Source organism: Rhinolophus hipposideros (assembly GCF_964194185.1).
Source record: "Rhinolophus hipposideros genome assembly, chromosome: 13".
Lineage (NCBI taxonomy): Eukaryota > Metazoa > Chordata > Mammalia > Chiroptera > Rhinolophidae > Rhinolophus > Rhinolophus hipposideros.
The window spans coordinates 45,569,160-45,596,878 of record NC_138059.1 but is presented as its reverse complement, the minus strand read 5'-3'; the positions used below and the strand labels follow the sequence as shown (position 1 = coordinate 45,596,878).

The window sequence follows — 27,719 nt, the reverse complement described above, 5'->3', positions numbered from 1 at the left end:
AACCTCAGTAGCCATCTGTCATGGGTATATTTGTACAGTCACTCCCACCCATCACTTTGAAGGAAACCCCCAGTGTCATGTTATCTGATCTGCACATACTGTAGTATGTCTCTCCAAAAGTTAAGTATAACCACAATGAGATTACCATACTTTAATATAAAATATCTTGGTAATTTTTAACGTCAAGAAAATAATTAAAATAAATACTTTAATTTTAAAGTTCTTTAATAATTAGATTGTACATTGTAATAAAATGTGACCTTACTGAAAACTGTCTTTAATGGATTGTCATGAGGATTTTCTTTGCAATATTCCACTCTATGTTATTTATCAAGTTTCTTATATATCAGTATAAGGGAATCTGGGAACTTACCTGCCACTCGGGGGACAGGAAACAACACCTAGTTTTTGTTAAGCTCTGTATGAAGTTCTGAGTTAGTTCTGCAAGGAATATTTGTGAATTACCACATAGGTTATTCAGGATGTTTTTTCCACTCAAAACTTATGTAGTATATTTCTACTAGAGTATTTGTTTAGGAAAATAACGTACAGAACCATCATACAGTGTCCTTTTTATTTACATGTATATAGCCCTGACTGGTCCCCACTTATGTCTAGAGTAAAAGCCATGATACAGCTTTGCATTTAGGTTGTTTTTTGATGTAATTTAGAAAACATTCTGAAGTCTTTCATTGAATCTACACAGTTCTTTGTTTGCAAAATCTTTAGAAACACTAATTTTATTTATTCTGTAGGATCTGTAAGTCATGACTAGTGCAATTTCATACATGTGCATTGCTCCACAGGGTCAAGCTGTAATTCTTCTTCCATTCTTCACCAATCTTACTGGAGGCAGTCTTGAGAACCTTAAGCAGATTCTTGATAAGCTCATCGTTTCTAATTTCCCTATGAAGTCTGAAGAATTTCCCCCAGGAACTCTGCGGTACAATAATTACGTGGACTGCATGAAAAAAGTTAGTTTTTAGTAGTACCAAGTAAAATTAAAACAATGGTGTTGTTTTTGTGTTACATTTCTTAATGAAGAGAACTAAGTGAAATATTCAAAATCAGAGAATTGTTCTCAATTTAAGAATTCAATTTAATTCATTTTGAAAGCTTAATGTCTGTGAACGTAGATGCATACCTAAATCTTTTGGATTTCATTTTCCCCCTAATTTTAAATTGTTAAATATTTTATGTATAATATATAAGTCTTACAGAATAATACCAAAAAGAGCTAAGAAATAGAATATTGCCAATATGTTTCAGTTTCTAAAATTTGAGTACTGGTTATTTGAGATACATTCAGTGTATATCACCCATATCATTTAATATACAGTTAAAGTTTCCTGAAATACCAGTGGCTTAAATAAAGTGGTAGATTATTTCTCTCTTCTATATAGTTCTAGATTGGCAATTTAAGCAAGCTCCACAGTAAACAGAACCCAGTCTCCTTTTACCTTTTTCTCCTTCATTTCTCATACATAGCTTCTATCTTGTACAGAATGGCTGCTGTAGGTCCTACTATCTTGTTTTCCCTTCCAACCAACAAGAGTTAGGGAAGTGTAGTAGGCAATACATTCCTTCCTTTTAAGGACTTAATCCAGAATTTTCACATATTAATCCTACTAATTTGATATGTGACTTTATCAAATGGGAATTTGCCACATACATCTGTAAGCATGGCTGTAAATGTTGTCATTTAGGGCAACTGTATACTCAGCTAAAATTCAGGGATTCACCCAGCAAAGAAAAACTAGGACAGTGACCATTGGAGGGGGAATAGTGGCCTATCATTCAGCCCTCGGCCAAGTCTGAATACGTAAAAATAATGATATTATCTTTGTTTTCAAAGAGCTTATAGAAAGGCAAGGAAGAAACAGAAAAAAACAGATGATTAAAACACACTTTACTAAATGCTACAATAAAGATAAATATATGGTATAGGTGTGGCAGTTTGTATTTTCCAAAGATGGCTATACCAATATATCCCGTCTCACATGTTTTTCATACACTGTAACTTTTTCTTTGAGAAACAAAGTCTGATTTTCCTCCTGTTGTGTATGGGTTGGACTTCAAAGACTCACAACAAAAAGAATGCAATAGAAGTCATGTTACATGACTTCTAAGACTAGTTTTAAAAGGCTTACAGCTTCATTCTGACTTTCCCAGGTCTCTTGTGTAGGACCCACTGAGGAAGCCAAGCAGCCATATGGAAAGACCAGTTTATAAACACCACGCTCCACACAGATTCTTTCCTCTGTATTCTTTTTATACAATTTTGCAAACATGCAGAAAAATTGAAGGAATAGTACAACAAGCATCCATGTTACCAACTCCTACAGAAAACAGTTAACATCTTGTTACATTTGTTTTGGGGTGCATGCGAGCGTGTGTGTGTGTGTGTGTGTGTGTGTGTGTGTGTGTGTGTTTTCCTGAAACATTTGCAAGTTAGTTTCAGACATCATGATACTTCATCCCTAAATTCTTTTTTTTTTTTTACATTTTTTTTTTTTGCCTTTTTGTGTGTGTGTGTGTGTGTGTGTGTGTGTGTGTGTGTATGTGTGTGTTGAGAGCCCACTGGCCCATGTGGGAATCGAACCGGCAGCCTTCGGAGTTAGGAGCATGGAGCTCTAACCACCTGAGCCACCGGGCCGGCCCTTCATCCCTAAATTCTTCAGCATGCATGTCCTAAGAATAAGCTACAATACTATTATCATATCTGAGTAAATTAATGTTCCTCTAATATCTTATGTAGTCCATGTTCACATTTCTCCATTTGCCGCCATGTTCAGCTATTCTTTTTTTCAAACCAGTGTCTAATTAATGATTGCACTGGATTGTCATGTCTCTAGTATCTTTTAATCTAGAACTACTTAACGCTTTCCCCTTTTATTTGCCATGACATTGAATTTTGGCAGAAACCAGAGTACTACTCTTGGATGTTGTCCTCTATTTGTCTGAGTATTTCCTTGGGATGTTTTTTAACTTGTCCCTAAACCTCTGCATTTCCTCAAAACTGAAAGTGAAGCTTAAAGCTTAGTCATGAGTTTCAGGAAAATCTTTTTGACAACAATAGCACATCAGGAGGCAATCAGTGTCACTGTCCTATTGTTAGTGACCTCAAGTCTTGTGGCCTGGTTAAGATGGTAACTACCTCATCTCTCTGTTGAATGATGTGTTCTTTCTGCAATTACAAAGTAATGGATGGGTTGAAACCATCATGTTGGTACCATCTAAATATCATGTTCCCCAATAATCTGTCACTTAATGGTTGTAGCATCCACAAAGTTTCTAAATCTTTAGTACTTTTTCTTAATATAAATGCCTTTACATATATGTACATACAGTCACTGAACATTGCAAAAAGTTTCTACCCTAAGAATGATACAAACCAATAGGAAAAGGAAGTGAGTAAACAAAGGGCGATTAGGACACATCAAAGAAACTATACAGAGTAACTTCAAAGATGGGAGAAGGTATTGTGTTCATGAACTAGAACAAATAAGAGCTCTTTGGAGTTAAATACATAAAAGCAAAATTTAAAAAACAAATTCACAGAAGATAAAATTGTGTGTATCTCCTAGAAAGTAGAACAAACAGACATTGAAATGAAAAATGGGAGAGTATAGATGAGAGTGTTAGATGAGCAGCCTAGATATTTGTTGATCAGTGAAGATCATGTAGAAAAGACAGAAATATTCAGAAGAAAAGAGCCAGAAATGGTAAAGGAAAATGACCTCACTGAAGGCACATAAAAGTGACAGAAGAATTAACATTAGTTAATTATCGGAGAAATTTGTTATAATTTTCTATTTTTTATTCAAACTGTTAAAAACAAAACAAAAATGGAAATCCAACAAAATTATAATTATTATTTTTATTTTATATACAGTTTCTAGATGCATTGGAATTATCTCAAAGTCCCATGTTGTTGCAGTTGATGACAGAAATTCTTTGTCGGGAACAGCAACATATTATGGAAGAATTATTTCAATCCACTTTCAAAAAGATTGCCAGAAAGTAAGTCATTCTGTTCTAATTTGGGATGCCAGGAACAATACTCTTTACTTATGTGGAAAATTGTCTTCTCTGTATCAAAAAAGGTTGAGTGGCAACTGTATTCGACTCTTACAACTCTGTCTTCTTTTTGTAAGAAAAAAAGACTTTCATCTTGAAAGTTTCAAACATTTTCAAATCTAAGACTATAAATGAAACCAGAATAAACAAGCATCAACACTTTCCAATTCATCATCCCTTTTGCATTTGGCTGCTGCTTCACCATGTTTTTGAGGTTCATCCATGATGACTTTAGTAGTTTCTTCCTTTTTTATTGCCATGTTTAAAAAATGTCACAATTAACCAACTATAGAGCATTCCATATAACTACAGGAAATATACATTCTTTCTGAGTACATATGGAACATACTTTAGGACAGACCATATCATAGGTAATTAAACATGTATTAATTTAAGAGTGAAATCTGACTAAGCATTTTCTCTCATTATAATAAAGTTAAATTAGCACTCAACAACAGAAGGAAGATTAGGAATCAGAAATATTTCTCAATCAGCAACTAATTTAACAACACATTTCTAAGTAACCCTTGTATCAAATAAGAAATAAAGGAAATCAATAGTATTTTGATATGAATAAAATAAGATTATAGCATATCCAAATCTGTGATGTGCAGCTAAAGCAGTGCTAAGGAGAATTTATATCTTTTAATGCCTTAAGAAAGATTCTATATCGGTAGTCTATATCTTCACCTTAAGATCTAGGAAAGAGTAAACCAAAAGCAAACAGAAGGAATGAAATAATAGAGTGAAAATTTGTAAAATAAAAATCAGAAAAATGGCAGACAAAAATGAATAAAATGAACAATTGGTTCTTTGGAAAAGTAAAATGAAACTAAAAACTGTTAGCTAGATAATCACAAATAAAAGGAGATAGCACAGTTCATAAGAAAGTACAAGTCAAGACTGCAGGATAAGTAAATTCTGTGCTAGTAACCTCCTACCACATCAGAATTATAACTAAATTAGGGAACAACAAATAACTGAGGACAGAACAAAGAAGGAACCTCTACACTTGGAGGAGGGGCAGACACGCTGAACAGGCAAGATTCACACTCATGATGTGGTATTAAGAAATGGAAGTAATTTCTCAGGTGCAGAGGTACCCCCTCAGGACTGTGGGGTTCCAGCCCCACACTGAGTTCCACAACCAGGGGCATTGCCCGTAACATGCGGCTGTGAAAACCAGACGGGATTTCATCCGAGAAAAACTAAGGACGGCGGGAGACTGAGGCACAGGCCTTAAAGGGACTGCACACAGACTCACACCATCACAAACTCACGCACTCTAAGCTCCAGCTTAGAGCAGGGGCAGCAGCTCCAAAAATGCCAGGGGTATACGAGGAAGAACTAAATTCACTAACTTCAGGGTCAGTGCTGGAGGGGCAGGGGTAGGAGCAGCTCTTTCTGGGGACAGAAACACTAACAGGCGCCATTGCTCCTTGGTGGAGCTCTCCTCCCACCCAGGCGGACATCAAATTGGAGCTCTGCAACAACCTGGTTAACATCATTTGCCCTGCCCTGGTGGCTCCCTGAGACCCCACCCCACTAAACTAGCTCACCTAGCCGGAGCCTCTTCCAGGGGCTCCTCCACATAAGTGGCCTGCCTCAGCTTGGGCTGCAGACTTTCCTGAAATCTCTCAAGGTCCAAAACGCCAAACGGGCAGTGGCCGGCTTTGGCATGCCTGTAGCTCTTACTAAGTGGCCCAAGCCCAGCACAAGTGGCCACCACTCTAAACTTACACTGTAACTCCCAGCAGGAGGCCCCAAGCATAAGCATCGGGCAGTCTAGGTCTGGAACATAGCTTCAACGAAGCAGCCACAAGCCCGGCACAATTAGCAGCTGGCCTCAGCTCACATCGTAGTGCCTACCAAAGGGGCCCATGCCCAGCATAAGTGACAGCCGGCTTTGGTTTGCAGAATAGCCTCTCCCAGGCACCTCCAAGAACAGCACAAGCGCCAGCAACCGCAGATCACTTTGTAGCTTCTACCAACAGGCTCCAACTCTGGCACAAGCAGTGGCTGACCTTGACCTGCACCAGAGCAACTCCCAAGAGGCTCCAGAACCAACACACACAGTAGCAGGCTTCAGATCACACCAGAGCACCACTTAGGCAGCTTCACAAACGACACACCCAAAAGGTGGACTCGATGGAACCAGGGACTCGATGGCTAAAGGGACTCCCTCTCTGGGGTCAGTCCTCGCATCAGAGCTTGTCCGCTGTAGTCACAACCAGTCCCCAGCCAGACAGCCTGAGGGTCAACGCGACCGACTGACATGCCAACGGTAATTGACACTCAACTGCAACAGGAGGGAACACAAACCTACAAGGTGGACACCCCTGGAGCACCAGGCTCAGATGACCAGGGAGACGGCACCACTGGGCTCCACAGGACACCTTCTACATAAGGCCCCTTTGTCAACATTGGGAGACGTAGCAGATCTACCAAATAAATAGAAACAAATACAGGGAGTCAGTGAAAATGAGGAGACAGGCAAACTTGTCCCAAATGAAAGAGCAGGACAAAACTCCAAAAGGAACTAAACGAAATGGAGAACAATCACCAGATGCAGAGTTCAAAATATGGTTTAAGAATGCGTAATGAACTTAGAAGAATAAGTGAACTCAGTGAGAACTTCAACGTAGAGATAGGAAACATAAAAATGGAGATTGAAACATTTTTTAAAAGTCAGAAATGAAGAATACAGTAACTGAAATGCAGAATACGTTAGAGGGATTCAACAGTAGTTTAGATGAACCAGAAGATCGAATCAGCAATCTGGAAGACAGAGTAGCAGAAAACACCCAATTGGAACAGCAAAAAGGAAAAAGAATCCCCCAAAATGAGGATAGTTTAAGGAACCTCTGGGACAACATCAATCATACCAACATTCGCATCATAGGGGTACCAGAAGGAGAAGAGAGAGCAAGGGATTGAAAACCTACTTGAAGAATTAATGACTGGAAACTTCCCTAACCTGGCCAAGGAAATAGACATACAAGTGCAGGAAGTGCAAAGAGTCCCAAACAAGACGAACCCAAAGAGGCATACCATAACCCACTCCAGGACACACCATAATTAAAATGCCGAAGGTTAAAGACAAAGAGATCATCTTAAAAGCAGCAAGAAAAAAGCAGTTGGTTACCTACAAGGGAGCTGCCATAAGACTATCAGATGATTTCTCAACAGAAACTTTGCAGGCCAGAAGAGACTGGCATGAAATAGTCAAAATGACGAAAAGCCAGGAACTACAACCAAGATGGGTCTTCCCAGCAAGGCTATCATTCGGGAATTGAAGGAGAGATAGTGTCCCAGACAAGAAAAAGCCAAAGAAGTTCATCAGTATACTAAACCAGTATTACAAGAAACGTTAAAGGGACTTCTTTAAGAGCAAAAGGAGAGATAAAAAACGTGAATAAGAAATCTAGGAAAGAAAAACATTCTCACTGACAAAGGCAAAAACGTAGTAAAAGCAGTAGCACATCCAACTATAAACCCAGCACAAAGGTTAAAAGACCAAATTAGGGAGACCATGTGTAATTATATCAATGAACTTAGGGATACACACAAACACACACAAAAAAGGTAAATCAGAATGAAAAAAAAACAAACAGGGAGAGGGTCAGTAAAGATTATAGTGATCTTACAATGTGTTCAAACTTAAGCAACCATGAACTTAAAATAGACTGCTATAAACATACCTTGGTATGTATGAAGCACATGGTAACCACAAATGAATAATCGGTAAGAAATACAGAAGAATTAAGAGAAAGGTATGCAAACATAACACGATAGGAAGTCATCAACATACAAGAGGAAAGAGCAAGAGAATAAGAAAGGAACAGAGATGAACTACAAAAATAATCAGAAAACAATAAAATGGCAAGAACTACATACCTATCAACAGTTATTTTAAATATAAATGGACTAACGGGCCAGTCAAAAGATGCAGGGTGGCTAAATGGATCAAAAAATCAAGACCCGTACATTTCCTCCCTACAAGAGACCCACGTCAGATCAAAATACACAGACTGAAATTAAAGTAATGGAAAAAGACATTTTATGCAAATGGAAACAAAAAATAATCTGGGGTAGCAATACTTATATCAGACAAAGCAGACTTTTAAACAAAGGCTGTAACAGGAGACAAAGGGCCTTGCATAATGATAAAAGGATCAATCCAGCAAGAGGATATAACTCTTGTAAACATCTGTGGACCCACCTAAGGGACACCTAAATATATAGAGCAAATATTGACGGACATACAGGGAGAGACTGACGGTAAGGCGATAATGGTAGGGGGCTTTATTTAACACCCCACTGACATCAATGGATAGATCATCCAGACAGAAAATCAGCAAGGAAACAGTGGCCTTAAATGACACATAGGACCAAATGGACTTAATTGATATTTCATCCAAAAACAGCAGAATATACATTCATTTCATGGGCACGTGAAATATTCTCCATAGAGTATATGTGAGGCCACAGAAAAATGTATCAATGAATTTAAGAACGAAATCGTATCAGGCAACTTCTCTGATCACAATGGTGTGAAACTGGAAATAAATTACAAGTCGAAAATGAAAAACACACAAACCCATGGAGGCTAAATAACAAGTGACTAAACAATGAGTGTGCTAACAATGAGATCATGGATGACATCAACAGATACATTGAGACAAATGTAAATGAAAACATAACAACTCCAAAGCTATGGGACAGAGCCACACCAGTTCTATTAAGAAAATTGATGGCAATTCAGGTCTACCTCAAGAAACAGGAAAAATCTCAAAAAAGAAGTCAACCTCACACCTAAAGGAAATAGAAAAAGAACAAAGCAAGCCTAAAGTGAGTAGAAGGAAGGAAATAATAAAGATCAGAGCAGAAATAAATGAAATAAGTCAAAAAATACAAATACAAAAGATCAATGAAACCAAGAGCTGGTTCTTTGAAAAGATAAACAAAATTGATACTCCTTCATCCAGTTTCATTGAGGAAAAAAGAGAGGGCCCAAAGAAATAAAATCAGACAAGAAAGAAGTGACAACTGACACCACAGAAATACAAAAGGCCTGTATGAAAATACTACGTACAGTTAAATGCCAACAAACTGGACAACCTGGAAGAAATCGACAGAAACATACAACCTTCCAAGACTGAATCAGGAAGAAACAAAATCTGAACAGACGGATAACTACTCGTGAAATCAAATCAGTAATCTAAAACCCCTAAACTACAAAATTCCTAGACCAGAGGGCTTCAACGGTGAATTTTACCAAACACTCAAAAAAGAAATAATACCTGTTTTTCTCTAACTACTCCAAAAAGATTGATGTGGACAGAGACTCCAAAACTCATTTTACAAGGCTAGCATTACCCTGATATCAAACAATACCAAGACATTTAATATATACATATATATTATATATTATATATAACATATATGTAATATAAAAAACATAATACAAAGGTCCGTCAATTAAGTTCGTGAAGTCATCCTACAAAAAGTACCACATACCTCATTGCTGCATATCACTATGTCCACCTTCGAAGTACTCCCCTTGGGAAGCTATGCACCGACACCAACGCTTAGTCCAACCTTCAAAGCAATTTTGGAACTCTTTCTGGAACGGCCATCAGAGCTGTCATGGCATTACCCTTGTCCTGAACGTCATCAAAATGTCTTACTTTCAATTTTTCTTTTATCTTTGGGTAAAGAAGTCATTGGGGGCCAGATTAGGTGAGTAGGGCAGGTGTTCCAATACAGTTATTTGTTTACTGGCTAAAAACTCCCTCAGTACCGTGTGAGCTGGTGCATTGTCGTGATGCAAGTGTCATGAATTGTAGAAAAGTTCAGGTGTTCAATTTTTTTCACGCAGCCTTTTCAGCACTTTCAAATAGTAAACTTGGTTAACTGTCTAATTGGTACAAATTCATAATGAAGAATCCCTCTGATATCAATAAAAGTTATCTACGTTGTTGCAACAAGTTCCCAAACCTAATTGCCCTACATTATGTGTGTGTGTGCACACCGTCACCTGTATCCCTGATGAACATGGATGCAGAAATCATCAACAAAACGTTACCAAATCGAATTCAGCAATATATTGAAAATATAGCATACCATGGTCAACTGGGATTTATTCCAGGGATGCACGGTTGGTTCACTATTTGTAAAAGGAAGGATTCACCATAAAAAAAAAGGAAAGCTAAAAATCATATGATCATATTGATAGGTGCAGAAAAATCATTTGAGAAAATTCAACATCCATTTATGATAAAAATTCTCAACAAAGTGGATTAAGAGGGAACATATTTCAACATAATAGAAGCTACATATGATAGACCCATAGCTGACACACTGAATTGTGAAAAGCGGAAAGGTTTTTCTTTGACAGAAGGAACAAGACAAGAACGTCCACATTAACCACTTGTATAGAACATAGTATAAGACGTCCTAGCCAGAGCATTCTGACAAAATGAAGTAATAAGAGGCATTTGAATTGGAAACGAAGAAGTAACCTGAGTGTCCTTTGTAGATGATGAAGTAAGAATATGTGGTACATATATACAACGGGATATTACTCAGCGATAAAATAGTGAAATGTTACCATCTGTGACAACATGGATGGACGTAGAAGATATTATGTTGAATGAAATAAGTCAGACAGAGAAAAAGATAAATACAGTGTGGTTACACTTATAGGAGCGTATTTGGAATCTAAAAAACATGAACAAACAAAACGAACTCATAGATACTAAGAACCACTTGGTGGTCACCTGATGGGAGTGCGTTTGGGGGGATGGGTGAGAAAGTTTAAAGGTTTTAGAAATAGAAATTGCCAGTTACTAAAAGTGTCATGGGGATGTAAAGTACAGCATAGTGTATATAGTCAATAACATTGTAATGCCTATGGATCAGATTCATACTGAACTTAATTGTCAACTCTAATTTTTTAAAAAAGGAAAGTACAAGTCATGAAAATTAGGAACGAAAGACAACATTACTACTGACCTTTCAGAAATTAAAAAAGTGTAATGAAATATTAGGACCTGCATTTTGCCAACAAATTTAGCAATTTAAATGGAGACATTCGTGAAGTCACGTTACCAAAACTGATTAAAGAAATAATAAAATATGTGAATATACTTTTAACAAGTTAATAAGTTGAATGAATAATTTAAAATCTTCACACAGTGGAAGACTGAGATAGCTTTATTGGTGAATTTTTATCAAATATTTAAAGAAGAAATAACATATTATGAAGTCTTAAGAAAATAGAGGAAGAAGGAACTCTTCCCAACTATCTTTGAAGCCAGTACCTCCCTGATAACAAAAGCTAGATAAAAACGTCAGAAGAAAAGTATAGATAGATATCTTTCATGAATATAGACACAAAAGTCTTCAGAAACCCACCTATATATAAGAAGTATTACACGCTATATTCAATTAGGATTTGTCCTACGAATTTCTTACTAGTTTAACATCCAGAAATCAATTGCTATATGCCATATTAATAGAATAAAGGACAAAAACCACATTTTTGTGCCTGTGTATGAAGATAAACTTATCATGCAGATAAATTTATTTCTAAATCCAACACCCATTTATAATAAAACTGACTCAAAGTCATGTGTACAAACTAGTGACCTACAAAATATTTAATTGTGAAATACTGAATGCTTTTATCCTGTGTTTGTGAGCAAGGCAAGGAGTTCTGTTGTTTTTTATTCACCATAGCATTGGAGGTTCTTGCCAGTCCAGTCAGGCTAAATAAAGAAATAAAAGGCAACCAATTGGGTAAGAAAGATGTCTATTCACAGATAGCATCATGTACAAAGTCTTAAAGATCAACAGAAAACTATTAGAACGAATTAACAGTTAAGAATACAATTTCCATTTGCAATAGCAACAAAAATAATAAAATACTTAGGAATAGATTAACGAGAAGTGCAAGATTTGCACACTAAAAAGTATAACCCACTGCTGAAGGAAACTAAACAAGTAAAGATTAGATAAATGGAGAGCCATTCCATACTAATGAATTGTATGATTAAATACTGTTAAAATGACAGCTCTGTCCAGTTTGTTGTATATATTTAATGCAATCTCTATCAAAATTCCAGCAACACTCTTTTTGTGTTTGATAACCAGTTGCTAATATTTATATGGAAATGTAATACACGCTTGAAAGCAGAAACAATTTTGAAAAAGGGAAGAAAAGTATGCATAGGATCTTTTACACCCTAATTTGAAAACTGAAAAGCTGCTTTTGTCTCTGAAAATTGGTTCATTTTTTTTCTATTTTTTTAATTTTTATAACTTTTAAAAATAAAAATATAATAAGTTTCAGTCAGTTGCCATTATTATTTTTGCTGTTCACATTATTTCATCTTTGGCCGGTGGGTGTTCTTGCACACTGGCTTCCATGTTCTTTGACGTGAATCCATTAATTTTTGGTATCTTTTCTTTGCTTTTTGGCTCAACAGATTATCTCAGGCTCACCTTGACCTAGAATCATCCATTTTTCCAAAGAGCCTTGGTTCTTTTTTAATGGGTATTTAGAGGCCACAGTCTGGGTCCTAGGTGAACTTAATGCTGCTGGATCGCACTGCTCTTACAACTCGTTTACACAACTGAAGAGTAGAGGTGTTTTATTTGTTTGTTTGGTTGGTTTTAAGGAAGAAAAACATACTAATATTTCCCTTTCAATCTTAATATTATGGGGATTTATTATTTAACTTATTCTTTTTTTAAAAACTGTAGTTCTCATTTTCTTTTTTTTTATAGTGTTTCCAGTAACATTCCATGAAACTTTATTGCTTTATCCTACAATATATATAATGACAGCAGGATGAAGTTTAAATTTTCATTTTAGTTATAATTTACTTAGAAAATACATACCATTAAATTTTGTGTTCCTAATTTACTTGATACAGTTTTCTCGATGTGTGATTATTAAACCAATTAGATATGCTCATTTTAATTTTCGAATTTTAGAAATTGTTTCTTTCGACTTAATGTTTTTGAATATGGACAATAGTTATGACTCAACGTTGTTAAGTATATAATGAGCTCTATTCAAGAGTCTTGCTTCTCTCTCTGTACCCTCTCCTATTCTTTTTCTGCCTCTTCACCTTCCTTATTTTCCACTTCATATCTTCATAGATCACTCCATATCAGTTCATAGACATCCTCCTCATTCCTTTTTTTTAAACAACTGTATCATTATTGCATGGAAGTATCATAATGTTTTGAAGCAGTCTTCTGATGAACTTTTGTGTTCAATCTTTTGCAATTAAAAATAATGACATAGTGAATATCCCTGTGTATATGTGATTTTGTATTTTGTCAGTATATCTTTGGAGTGGATTTCTAAACATAAGTCAGCAGTTAAATGAATTTGTAATTTTGGTCACTGTCTTGCCAGTATATTGTCAAATATTTGGAGTTTTTCCAATATTGTAGATTAGGAAGGATTTCTCAACGTTGCTTTAATTTGTGTTTCTTTTGTAATGAGTTAAATAGAGCATATATTCATACATTTAATGCTTATTTGCATTTACATTTCAATAAACCATTTGTTGGCCCATATTTAAAATCAGATTTTTTAAATCTTTTTTTCTCCTCCTTTTAGCTTTCTATGCTAGTTGGATGTTTCAGGGCTGTGCATCTCTACTGTGCTCAAAAGCAGAAAGCTCCTCAAGAAAACTTAAATCTGAGTATCCAAACGAATATTATAAAAGCCCATGTAGCATCTAATAGTGTCCTGCAATCTTAAAATTTTATGATTGAATTGCCTTCTGAATCTAATATTTTTGCCTTAATTCATATCTCACTTCTGAGCATCAGGATTTCAGAACTGGGAAGGATTTTAATGATCATTTAGTCCTAACCTCTGAATTTTTATAGGTGGGGAAACTAATTCTGTCATCTTGATTTATAGATTTGTAGATAAATTCTTATATGTCCTCATTCAAATATCTTATTTCCCAGATTAGAAAATAAAGGGCCAAATAAATATATCTCTATATAGGAAATAGGAGTGGTAATTCAACTGCTAGGAAGCGACTAGAATTTTTAAGTCATATTTCATGAGTTTCAGATTCTGTGAATGTGACCGTCTTTAGGCCTGAGACTCTTCTAAAACCTTCCAGATGTTCTCTAAACAAGACCAGATTTGGAAGTAATGAAAATAAAATTCTTCCTAATGCCTAAATTTGTCGTGAAGATATCTGGGCATGACTAAATTAATATGGTTTGTACAGAAATGTCTCATATTTCATGATTTGTTTATTTATATACATATATACGTGTGTGTATGTGTGTAAATAGATGAAAACTGTGTGTGTAGATAAATAGATGAAACCTGTCAAGTTTTTTTGAATTCATAATCATTGGTATTCACTTTGCTTGTTATGGAGTAGGCACTCAAAGTATTTGTTCAGAGCATGAATGTTCATATACTTTATTTTTTTCTTAGGAGCTCTTGTGCCACACAATTCAGTCTTCTGGAAAGTGTATACAGAATGTTCAGGAGGGATGACCTACTTTCAAATATTCGCCAAGCATTTGTAGACCGTTCTCTCCTCACTCTGCTGTGGCACTGTAGCCTAGATGCCTTAAGAGAATTTTTTAGTAAAATTGTGGTTGATGCCATTGATGTATTGAAGTCCAGATTTATAAAGGTATTATGCATCTATTCTAAGTTAAATACTAATAAGAATTGACAGATCTCCTTGATCAGTGCTATTAGAAACTGCCATGTGTTTAGTCAAGGGGTTTCTATTGCATGAGAAGCATTACCTCTACTTTTAGATAACAACCTGTAGTTAAATCTCATAAATATGTGATTGCATTTAGGACCCAAGTGGATAATCTCCCCATCTCAAGATCCTTTACTTAATTTCATCTGTCTATTCCTTTTTGTCATATAAAATAACATTGACAGGTTCCAGCGGTTAGAACATGTTCCAGCCTAACACAATTCACCTACCCAAATGTTTCTGCTTGCAAACTAGAATTATCCCATCACAATATCCTTCAAAGTCTAAACTCACTACAGCAGCAACTTTTAAGTTCACAATCTCAATTTAAATATCATCGGCTCAAAGACCCAAATCTCATCATCCAAATCTTATAAATCAGGTATGGGTGGGATTCTGGGTATGATCCATCTTGGGACAAAATTCTCTCCATTTGTGGACATGTGAAACTAGAAAATGAATTGTTTGCTTTCATTATATAATGGTGGGACTGGCATAGGATGACAATTATACACATTCCTGTTCCAAAAAGGAGAAAATGGAAGAAAAGAGTTAGTGTTCCAAAATAATCTCAAAATTCAGCCAGGCAAATTCTGTTAGGTTTCAAGACCATGGAAAAATACTCTGTGGCCTGATGCTCTGCTCTCTGGACCAAAGGCTCTATCCTTGGAGTCATCCTTTTTTTTTCTAGAAGGGTAGCATATGTTTACAGTTGAGTAGTTTTATTGTGTTTCTTGCCTTTAGAATTTGGGGAGTACAGCAGCCTTGTTTCATTTCATCTGGCAGTGTTTCCTCCGGTATAACATTCTCAAAAACCTTATGGCTCCCTTACATATGTCTGGAGATTTATTCCATTAGACAAGAGAGTCATCCACGGGTATATGGTGGATAATTTCATCTCTAGTCCTGGCTTCTGCTGAAATGGTTGAGGGCATCCATGAGTCACATGCTTAATTTTTTCAGCACAAGCTAAAGATTGTTCAGCCATACCCTTAGTCTTCTCTCTAGAGCACTCTTTCCTAACAGTGAATCTCCTATTGTTAACATCTTTTACAAGCTGGATAGGCTGAGAATTTCCCAAATTTTCAAGTTCTGGTGTTTTTTGCTTAACAGTTTTTACCTCAGTTTATCTCTGGCACCTCACATTTTATTATAAGCAGCACAAAAGGAACCAGGCAGCACCTCCAACAAATTTGTTTGTAAATCTTCTCAGCTAAATATTGAATTGTATAGTTTCTAAGTTCTACTTTCTGCACAACTATAGAACACTCTTCAGATAAGTTTTCTACCACTATATAACAAGCATCCCTTTTCCTTCAGTTTGCAAAAATACGTTTATTTTCTGAGAACTCACCAACAACTACTTTAATGTCCGTATTGCTACCAAAAAGATATTTATGACAATCGAGCTATTCTGTAAGGCACTATTTGCTTTCTCTCACGTGCTCTTCACTTCTTCTGAGCCCTTACTACCAGTGCCTTTTATGTTGATATTTATATAGTCTCTACAAGGCAATCAGTGCTTTTCCTGTCGTATATCTAAAATTCATTGTCCTCTACCCATCATCCAATTCCAAAGCCCCTTCATATTTTTGACATTTGTTATAGTAGCCTCTAACTCTTGGTACCAAAATGTGTACTTCCTGAATCTGCTGTAACAAATTACCAGAAACTTGGTGGCTTAGAACAATGGAATTTATTGTCTAACAGTTTTGGAAACCAGAAGTCCAAAATCAGTTTCACTGAGCCAAAATCAAGGTCTTGCAAGGGCCACCTTGCCCCACTAGTTCTGAGTATCCATTCCTTGCCTCTTCAGGCTTCTGGTGGCTGCTGGGCTTTCTTTACTTGTGGCTGCATCATCACTCCAGCCTCTGCCTCCATTATTATTTTGCCTGTTTCTGTTTATCTGATCTCCCTCTTTATCCCTATTACAAGGTTACATTTTACTTAGGGTCCAGATATATCTCCCCATTAATCATATTTACAAAGTCCCTTTTTGCCTTATGAAGTTATATTCATAGATTCCAGGGATTGAGACACAGATATCTTTTGTGGGTGGGAGCATCATTCCACATTCTAGAGAATGTTGTTGGGAATATTGTAAATACTGAAATGGCACATTATTAATATGGATTTATTAATATACTTGAAAATTTTTGTTTTTTAAACATTGAATTTTCACCTGCTATTATTATACCCTCACTCTTTGAACGTTGTGCATTATTTCCTGCCACACTCAGAATAACACATCAATACTTATTTCCATGTTTTAAACCCTGGTCTGTCTCTTATTGAAGTGATTTAACGTCTTTGCTAAAATTACTTCCTATGTGAAGGGCATTGAGTATTAAATTTGATATATTCAATAAAATATTTTTCATGTTTGATAAGAGCAAAGATAATCATTTGTTACACCTTTTCTTAGCTAAATGAATCTACCTTTGATACTCAAATCACCAAGAAGATGGGCTATTATAAGATGATAGATGTGATGTATTCTCGTCTTCCAAAAGATGATGTTCACTCTAAGGAATCCAAAATTAATCAAGTTTTCCATGGCTCATGTATTACAGAAGGAAGTGAACTTACAAAAACACTTATTAAGTAAGGTTTTGGTTAATTTTGGAGAGTATTTGATTTAAAATTTTTGATACATATATTCTTCTGCATGTATATAATGTGAATAAATGTTTAAATGTAATGTAATTTTCTTGTTTTTTCTTATGTGCAAACTATTTAAATAAGCTTTAATTTAGCATGTTATTGGGTAACATTTTATCCTGTACGCATCTTTCATAAAGAATGAAAATCCTTTTTCCCTTTCACCATTTTCCTACCATTTTCCCTCTCAATAGTTTTATATGTTTTTAGTGGTATGATTTACAGTAAGAAGGGATTGAGTATATTTTATTTTTCTATCATTTGAGATTAAAGGAGTTTTAAAATATTTTTAAGCAGACAGTCTATAAAACACAAAGTAATCAAATATATTTTCTCTAAAACCAGCCTTCTAATGAAGTTCCCTCTTAGTAAATACATACTGAACACAGACATTGCTGTGTATCATTTTGCATATCCAGAACAAATGTATCATTACTTTCCTCCTACCCTAATCATTACTTTACCTCCTCAATGAAGGACATCACTGTCTGCTCATTTGCATAAATAAGAGACTTGGGAATTGTATTTTATTCTTCCTTCATTTTCACCTCTCCAACCTCCATGCACATCCTATTAGTCACCAGATCAGGTGCACTTTATCTCCTCAGTATTCCTGAAACCAATGTTGTTATTTCATTCCCCTTCATCAGCTTTGTAGTATCTAGTGGTCTTTGGTAAACAACTGCAGTACTCTGCTTCATAATTATTCTCTCTGCTGCTAGGCTTGTCTCTCTGAGTTGTCATACTGCTGCCAGAATGATTATACATCTGCAATACCTGATTGTTTAACTTCCCTCATCTACAGTACCAGAATGGGCAAACTTTTTCTGCAAAGGGCCTGATGATAGTAACTATTTTTGGCTTTGTGGGCCATCTGGTCTCAGTTGCAACTACCAGACTATACTGAGAAATCAGCCATAAACAGTATGTAAACTTATGGTCATGGCTGTGTTCCAAGAAAACTATTTTCAAAAATAGTTGATCACCAAAGGCATGGTTTGGTGACCTTGTCCTACATAACGAAGTCCAAGCTGTTAGTATGGCAGGCGAACTCTTTTAGGAATGCATCTCTCTGCACCATTCACTCACTGCTAACCACTGCTTCTTCCCACTTCATCCTCTGAACACACCATGTGGCTTATCCTTTTTTATAAATGACATTCTTCTCTCTGCTTATAACGCCTGTGTACATTTTCCCTTTGGCTAACTTATAATTCGAAACTTGGTATTTTCTCTTAAAACCTTTCTTGGCTCCTTAGGTTGGACTACTTTGTGTCTTCTTGCTTCCATCTCTTACCTTACTGTGATTGTTGCTATCACTATGCTTACTGCACTATGTTGAAATCCATGGACATGGCCTTTGTCTTGATATGTGAATGGATATAGTGACTTGGTAGTCTTCTATTCCCAGTGCCTAGTACTATGTTGGGCACCAACCTGGCACTCAAAAACTGAATTGAATTGAGGTCCTGTTGTCTGGCATTGTTTAACTTGAGCAATGATTTTACTTTTACATGAATTAATTTTTAACCTGGATCTACACTGCAGATTGTGCTATGATGCGTTTACAGAGAACATGGCTGGTGAGAATCAGTTGCTGGAGAGGAGAAGACTTTACCATTGTGCTGCATACAATTGTGCCATTTCTGTTATCTGCTGCGTTTTCAACGAATTAAAATTCTACCAAGGTTTTCTCTTTAGTGAAAAACCAGAAAAGGTAGGCCTTTCCTAAGGTGTTCACTCTTGCTATCATAGGATTTAAAAAGTTAGATTACATCAATTAAAGTTATGTCATAATATGTATCTTCTTATAATATTGTAGATGTAGTTCTTTTAGTTCGTCATTTATACCTAAAGCTGAAGTGCTTCTCCATGAGTTATTAAGTACTGTTATTTTTGTAGTAGCATCAGTAATGTTCTTCACCATTCAGATATTTATGTGATTCTTTGGATTAACAGAACTTGCTTATCTTTGAAAATCTGATAGACCTGAAGCGCTGCTATACATTTCCTGTAGAAGTTGAGGTGAGTGAAATTTTTCAATGATGTTTCTAAGTTATAATAAAAAAGAAAAAACATACCAAGTTCTTATAAAGAAAAAAATGTATATAGTATGCTGAACATACTAAATTTCCAGTATTCAAGTCTGCTTTGAACTACAAAAAAATGGTAGTTTCAAGTAATTCAACCTGGGATATAATCTCAGGCAACTACAACAAAATTCATCAAACTTGATTTTCCCTTTCTTGACTAGTAAAGGAAAGAAAATGCCAATAAAATAAGCTCTTAGGACATATCCCAGAAGTTGTATTCTGAGTAAATTCTTCTAGTCAATGAAATTGAGATCCATCTGGACACAGAATTATGACCCTTTGGTCCTGGTTGGATTATTTGGCAGGATAATGGGGGTGCCATGCACAAAAGTCATGGGGATAATTGCAAAACTTGCTCTGGCAAATGTGACGAGCTGGATTTTAGCCAAGCAAAGTTTGATCTGCCAATCTAGGCTATTGGTAGAAAGATTGTGGCTGTAGTCTTTCACAGCCAATTGGAAATGTGAAGTTGGGCAGCATGCCACAGCTCATATGCCATGGCTTGCAGAACAGAGCTGGACCAGGAGCTGTCGTTCACGTACCTCTGCACAGCTGCTGACTTTGACATGCCTTAGTGGTTCACGAGTTCACATAAATGGTTGCTTACTGCCTTATGCCCTTTTGGCACAAGATTGGAGACTTTTTTCTAGGTGTATGGTCAAAGAACTAACAAAAAATAATATCACTAGTTTCTTAAGCATTCAGACACTTGCTGTATGTTACTTCTAAGCTTTAAAACAGCACTGTAAGATGCTATGATACATCATAACCATATAGTTGAGGAAACAGGCTCACAGGTTAAGCACAAACTATTGATAACTGAGGCATGAGGCTGTAAGATCTTAGCACACACACACTGTGTCCTAGAGCCCAGACGAGGAGATATGTGCCTCTGTGGAGTTCTGTGGGAATCTATAGGAAAAGCTTTCCTGAAGGGGTCTCTCACCTGTCTTTCATTGTGGATATTAATTGAATACTTTTAAATTTGATAAAATTTTGTTTAAAAATTAATAATTGGTGTTTTTTTTTTTTTTGGCCAGATAGCTACTAAAATAAAAAACGTGTGGCATAATTCTAAAAAGTTTTAAATTATGTGTTGTTTTACTTAATAGGTTCCTATGGAAAGAAAGAAAAAATATATTGAAATTAGGAAAGAAGCCAGGGAAGCAGCAAATGGAGATTCAGGTAGGATGTTTTCAACATTATAAGAAAGATTCTAATGGTGGGTATTTGTTACATAATAGACAATACTTTAAGTACCCAAAACCATTGAAACAGAGTTTAAAAAATATTTAAATGGTGAATGGAATTGTATCTTGAAAGAAATGCAATTAGCGAAACTTTAATTGCATGGGAAGATCTGTAAGTGGCCAAGGGGGGCTCAGATATGGTACACTTTTGTTTTTTAACTGCAAGATTGGCTTGATATTTATTTGTTTGCATATGGATTATGTTTGTATGTTATTTAGATATATTTAGCAATCTGTGTTAAAATATAGTTCCCATCCTGCCACTCCTCTGCTACAAACCTCCCATCAGCTCCCACCTCTCTCAGGACAGAGCTGCCCAAGGCCCCTAGACACTTCCCTGCTACTACTTCCTGCTCACTCCTCTCTAGCAACCAGGCTCCCTGCCAGTTCCTGTGGGCACCACCCAGGCTAACTTTTGCAACAGGGCATTTGCATGGGATATTCCCTTATCTTGGAATAATCTTGGTCCTGAATATCACCGTGACTCATGACATTTTGTCTCATGCCATTCCTGAAGGAATTTCTCCCTGGCCTTCCTATTTAAATTTAACTCTCTTTTTCTTCACATACTCTTTGTTTCAATTTTCTGCTTACTTTTTCTGGATAACTTTGTTTTTTTGATTTGAGGAAAACTTTGGACCAGTTTTCTCAATTTCTTACATATGTAGGGTTATTTATTTTTCTGTAATATCTTCCCACATTTATGGGCAAAATGTACATCATCAAAATTTTAAATGAAAGAAGTTCTGTTAATATATCCAAAAATTGGATCTAGTTAAACTTAATTTCTTTGTCCATTGCAATAAATTGACAATAAATAACTGTTCAATAATGAGAAAAGCAAAAGGACGTTAACAGTATCCTTTAATATCATTTGAGCTTAGAGAAATACATTTCTTACTATACTTAAATAAAGGTATTTTCTTTTTATTTGTATTTCAGGTGGTCCTCATTATATATCTTCCTTGTCATATTTGGCAGACAGTAGCCTGAGTGAGGAAATGAGTCAATTTGATTTCTCAACTGGAGTTCAGAGCTATTCATACCAAGACCCTAAATCTACCACTGGTCGACTTCGAAGACAGGTTATCATATTTTATGTATTAAAGAATATTGTTAGCATTTATAAAGGAGGAGGGGCTTCCTTGTTACAGAGGAAGCCAGTTGTCTGTTTGTCAGTCGTCCTCAGCAAATAGTGTTAGTTTGGAGAATATTCCAAGATCTAAGCCCTAGCCTTTCTTATGGTAGAATCAGCAATCTGATTTCATCAATACAGGAAGGAAGGATCTCTCCAAGGGCTGACTCACATTAGCCAGTCTCCCTGAGATTAGAGTTTTAAATTTGAGCCACATTTAAATATTTCCAATGAGAAAGATAAGGGCCCTAAAGACTTGGATGTTCATGTTGATGTGACTGTTGCAGTCTCTGGAGAGAGTGAAGGAGCTATTCAGATATTTGATGTTACCAAAGACAACTGACTGCATCAATGTTCACAAGTGATAGCTTAATTCTTTTTTTTTCTTAATTCTTAAAGAGTAAATTCTCGGTGACCAAGGGTGTAGAGTATGGAATGGTTTTGATTATTATTTTTGGAAGTAGAATTCAGTCTTTTTCTTTTTGGGTCCCAGCAGCTTATAATAGTCTCCTTCAGTTCCTCATTCACTAAGTTTTACCTGCACCTCACACTATTTTTTTTTTTAAGCTTGGATTAATCTCACTGTTGTCCATTCATTCAAAGAGAAGGCCCTCCATGTGTTTGCTTCTCCTCCCCTCCCCCTACCCATTTCTTTTTTTTTTTTTTTTTAATTTTATTGGGGTGACAATTGTTAGTAAATTTACATAGATTTCAGGTGTACAATTCTGTATTACATCGTCTATAAATCCCATTGCGTGTTCACCACCCAGAGTCAGTTCTCCTTCCATCACCATATATTTGATCCCCTTTACCCTCATCACCCACCCCCCACCCCCTTACCCTCTGGTAACCACTAAATTATTGTCTGTGTCTATGAGTTTTTGTTTCTCATTTGTTTGTCTTGTTCTTTTTGGTTTATATACCACATATCAGTGAAATCATAGGGTTCTCTGCTTTTTCTGTCTGACTTATTTCACTTAGCATTATTCTCTCGAGATCCATCCATGTTGTCACAAATGCTCCTATATCATCTTTCCTTAACGCCGAATAGTATTCCATTGTGTATATGTACCACAACTTCTTTACCCATTCATCTATCGAAGGACATTTTGGTTGTTTCCATGTCTTGGCCACCGTAAACAAAGCTGCAATGAACATTGGAGTACACGTGTCTCTATAGAGAAATGCTTTTATATTTTTGGGGTAGATACCCAGGAGAGCGATTCCTGGGTCATATGGTAATTCTATTCGTAATTTTTTGAGGAACCTCCACACTGCCTTCCATAGCGGCTGCACCAGTCTGCATTCCCACCAACAGTGTATGAGGGTTCCTTTTTCTCCACAGCCTCTCCAACACTTGTTACTATTTGTTTTGCTGATGAAAGCCATTCTGACTGGGGTGAGGTGGTATCTCATTGTGGTTTTCATTTGCATTTCTCTGATGATTAGCGATGTTGAGCATTTTTTCATATGTCTATTTGCCATTTGTATATCCTCTTTGGAGAAATGTCTCTTCAGGTCCTCTGTCCATTTTTCAATTGGGTTGTTTGTTTTTTTGTTGTTGAGTTTCATGAGTTCCTTGTATATTTTGGATATTAGACCCTTATCAGAGGAACTGTTTGCGAAAATCTTCTCCCATTCAGTTGGTTGCCTCATTATTTTGTCAATAGTTTCTTTTGCTGTGCAGAAGCTTTTCAGTTTGATATAATCCCATTTGTTTATTTTAGTTTTTACTTCCATTGCCTTTGGAGTCAAATTCATAAAATGCTCTTTGAACCCAAGGTCCATAAGTTTAGTACCTATGTTTACTTCAATGCAGTTTATTGTGTCAGGTCTTATGCTTAAGTCTTTGATCCATTTTGAATTAATTTTGGTACATGGTGACAGATAGCAGTCCAGTTTCATTCTTTTGCACGTAGCTATCCAATTCTGCCAGCACCATTTATTGAAGAGGCTGTCTTTCCTCCATTGTCTGTTTTTAGCTTCTTTGTCAAAAATTATCTGTCCATATTTATGTGGTTTTATTTCTGGGTTCTCAATTCTATTCCATTGGTCTATGTGTCTGTTTTTCCGCCAATACCAAGCTGTTTTGATTATTGTAGCCCTGTAGTACAAGGAAAAATCAGGGAGTGTGATACCTCCAGTACTGTTCTTTTTTTTTAATATTGCTTTGGCTATTCGGGGTCTTTTGTGGTTCCAAACAAATCTGATGATTTTTTGTTCTATTTCTTTAAAAAATGCCATTGGGATTTTAATGGGGATTGCATTAAATCTGTATATGGCTTTGGGTAATATGGCCATTTTAACTATGTTGATTCTTCCAATCCATGAGCACGGAATGTCTTTCCATTTCTTTGTGTCTTCTTCAATTTCTTTCAAAAATGTCTTATAGTTTTCAGCATATAAATCCTTCACATCCTTGGTTAAGTTTATTCCTAGGTATTTTATTCTTTTTGCTGCAATTGCAAAAGGAATTGTTTTTTCTATCTCTTTTTCTGAGATTTCATTGTTGATATATAGGAAAGCAATGGACTTTTGTACGTTGATTTTGTAGCCAGCAACTTTACTATATTCATTGATTGTTTCTAATAGCTTTTTGGTGGAGTCTTTAGGGTTTTCTATGTATAGCATCATGTCATCTGCAAAGAGTGACAATTTAACTTCTTCATTCCGTATTTGGATGCCTTTTATTTCTTTCTCTTGCCTGATAGCTCTGGCGAGGACTTCCAACACTATGTTGAAAAGCAGAGGTGATAGGGGACAACCTTGTCGTGGTCCTGAACGTAGAGCAAAGGGCTTCAGCTTTTCACCATTAATTATGAGGTTAGCTGAGGGCTTGTCGTATATGGCCTTTATTATGTTGAGGTATTTTCCTTCTATACCAATTTTAGTAAGTGTTTTAATCATAAATGGATGTTGTATCTTATCAAATGCTTTTTCTGCATCAATTGATAGAATCATATGATTTTTGTCCTTTATTTTGTTTATGTGATGTATCACATTGATGGATTTGCGAATGTTGAACCATCCTTGTGCCCCGGGGATGAACCCCACTTGGTCGTGATGAATAATCTTTTTAATGCATTGTTGTATTCGATTTGCTAGAATTTTGTTTAGGATTTTAGCATCTGTATTCATCAGAGATATAGGTCTGTAGTTTTCTTTTTTTGTGTTGTCCTTACCAGGTTTTGGTATCAGGGTAATGTTGGCCTCATAAAATGAGTTAGGGAGTACTGACTCTTCTTCAATTTTTTGGAAGAGTTTGAGCAGGATTGGTATTAGATCCACTTTGAAGGTTTGGTAGAATTCACTGGTGAAGCCATCTGGTCCAGGACTTTTGATTTTGGGAAGGTTTTTGATGACTGATTCAATTTCGTTACTGGTGATCGGCCTGTTAAGATTTTCCAGTTCTTCATGATTCAGCCTTGGAAGGCTATATGTTTCTAAGAACTTGTCCATTTCTTCTAAGTTATTAAATTTGGTGGCATATAGGCCTTCATAGTATTCTTGGATAATCCTTTGTATTTCTGTGGTGTCCGTGATAACTTCCCCTTTTTCATTTCTGATTTTGTTAATTAGTGTCTTCTCTCTTTTTATCTTAGTGAGTCTAGCCAAGGGTTTGTCAATTTTGTTAATCTTTTCAAAGAACCAGCTTTTTGTCACATTAATTTTTTCTATTGTCTTTTTGTTCTCTATTTCATTTAGTTCTGCTCTGATTTTTGTTATTTCCTTTCTTCTGCTGACCTTGGGTTTCGCTTGTTCTTCTTTTTCTAGTTTTTTAAGGTGTAACATGAGGTTATTTATTTGGGATTATTCTTGATTCTTGAGATAGGCCTGTAATGATATAAATTTCCCTCTTAAAACTGCTTTCGCGGCATCCCAAAAATTTTGGTAGGATGTATTTTCATTGTCATTTGTTTCTATGTATCTTTTGAGCTCTCCTCTAATTTGTTCTTTGACCCAGTCGTTCTTTAAAAGTATGTTGTTTAATCTCCATGTATTTGTGTTTTTTCCTGCTTTCTTTTTGCAGTTGACATCCAATTTCAAAGCTTTGTGATCAGAGAATATGCTTGGTATGATTTCAATCTTCTTAAATTTGCTGAGGCTGATTTTGTGTCCCAATATATGGTCTATCCTTGAGAATGTTCCATGTACACTAGAAAAGAATGTATAGTCTGATGTTTTAGGATGAAGTGCTCTATATATGTCAATTATGTCCAATTCATGTAATGTGTTATTTAGGGCTGCTATTTCGTTATTTATCTTCTGTTTGGATGATCTATCCATAGCTGTCAATGATGTATTTAAGTTCCCTAGTATAATTGTGTTTTGGTCAATTTCTCCCTTTAGTTCTGTTAGTAGTTTCTTGGTATATTTCGGTGCTCCCTGATTGGGGGCATAAATATTGATGACTGTTATGTCTTCTTGTTGTATAGTCCCCTTTACCATTATGAAATGTCCATCTTTGTCTCTTGCTATCTTTTTCACCCTGAAGTCTGTTTCATCGGAAATCATTATGGCTACACCTGATTTTCTCTGGGTACCATTTGCTTGGAGTGTCAATTTCCACCCTTTCACTTTGAGTCTATGCTTGTCCTTGTAGCTGAGATGTGTCTCTTGTAGGCAGCATATGGTTGGGTTTAGTTTTTCGATCCAATCTGCTACTCTGTCTCTTTATTGGTGAGTTCAGTCCATTTACATTTAGGGTGATTTTTGATATGTGAGGATTTCCTGTCATTCTGTCTTTAGTTTTCTGTTAAGGCTGTGTCTCCATTGTTTCTTTGCCTTTTTGTTGTTGTGTATTATTTCTGTGTGGTGGTATTCTATGATGTTTCCCTCTGTTTCTTCTTTTATTACAGTATATATTTCAGATTTGGATGTTTTTTGAGTGGTTACCCTTGAGTTTATGTAAAAGAAAGTTTGATATTTAGAGTATTCCAGTTTCTTCAGTACGCTTACTTTCTCTATTCCCATATTCCAGTTCAGGCCTTTACGCTCCCCCTTTTTATGTTTCGGTTGCCACAAGTTGTCCCTGTTGATGGTGGTCTAATAGCCTCCTTTAGTATTTCTTGTAGTGCAGGTCGTGTATTAGAAAATTCCCTCAGCGTCTGGATGTCTGGAAAGGTCTTTATTCCTCCTTCATATCTAAAAGAGATCTTTGCTGGATATATTATTCTTGGCTCATGATTTCTCTCTTTCAATAGTTTGAATATTTGGTTCCATTCCCTCCTAGCTTGTAGAGTTTCTGCTGAAAAATCTGATGATAATCTAATGGGCTTTCCTTTGTAAGTTACCGTCTTCTTTTCCCTGGCTGCCTTGAGGATTCTTTCTTTATCATTGATTTTAGACAGCTTCAATACAATGTGCCTTGGTGAAGGCCTGTTGGGATTGAGGTAATTAGGTGTTCTATTTGCTTCTTGGATTCGAGGATCCAGTTCTGTCCACAAGTTTGGGAAGTTCTCATCGACGATTTGTTTGAATATATTGTCTGTTCCCTTCCCTCTTTCTCCTCCTTCTGGTATGCCCATTATTCTTATATTGCTCTTTCTGATGGAGTCAGAAAGTTCTTGTAGAGTTCTTTCATTTCTTTTAAGTCTCAAGTCTCTTTCTTCTTCCCTCTGTGTAAATTCCAGGTTCCTATCTTCGATGTCACTGATTCTTTCCTCCATCTGGTCAACTCTACTACCTAAGCTGGATGTTTTATTGTTAATTTCTTCTATTGAGTTCTTAA

General features: G+C 36.1%; 1 protein-coding gene across 3 annotated transcripts in view; it reads left to right on the top strand.

Annotated features, from left to right (window-relative positions):
* Nucleotides 1-27,719, top strand: part of PRKDC (protein kinase, DNA-activated, catalytic subunit) — a 296,326-nt gene that overhangs the window by 120,161 nt on the left and 148,446 nt on the right. For all 3 annotated transcript variants that reach the window (XM_081070672.1, XM_081070673.1, XM_081070671.1), the window contains exons 39-46: nucleotides 807-974; nucleotides 3,896-4,023; nucleotides 14,567-14,771; nucleotides 17,275-17,453; nucleotides 19,059-19,227; nucleotides 19,470-19,535; nucleotides 20,716-20,788; nucleotides 21,796-21,938. In XM_081070672.1, the coding sequence (XP_080926798.1) occupies nucleotides 807-974; nucleotides 3,896-4,023; nucleotides 14,567-14,771; nucleotides 17,275-17,453; nucleotides 19,059-19,227; nucleotides 19,470-19,535; nucleotides 20,716-20,788; nucleotides 21,796-21,938 (1,131 nt within the window). The remainder of the gene's footprint in view (nucleotides 1-806; nucleotides 975-3,895; nucleotides 4,024-14,566; nucleotides 14,772-17,274; nucleotides 17,454-19,058; nucleotides 19,228-19,469; nucleotides 19,536-20,715; nucleotides 20,789-21,795; nucleotides 21,939-27,719) is intronic.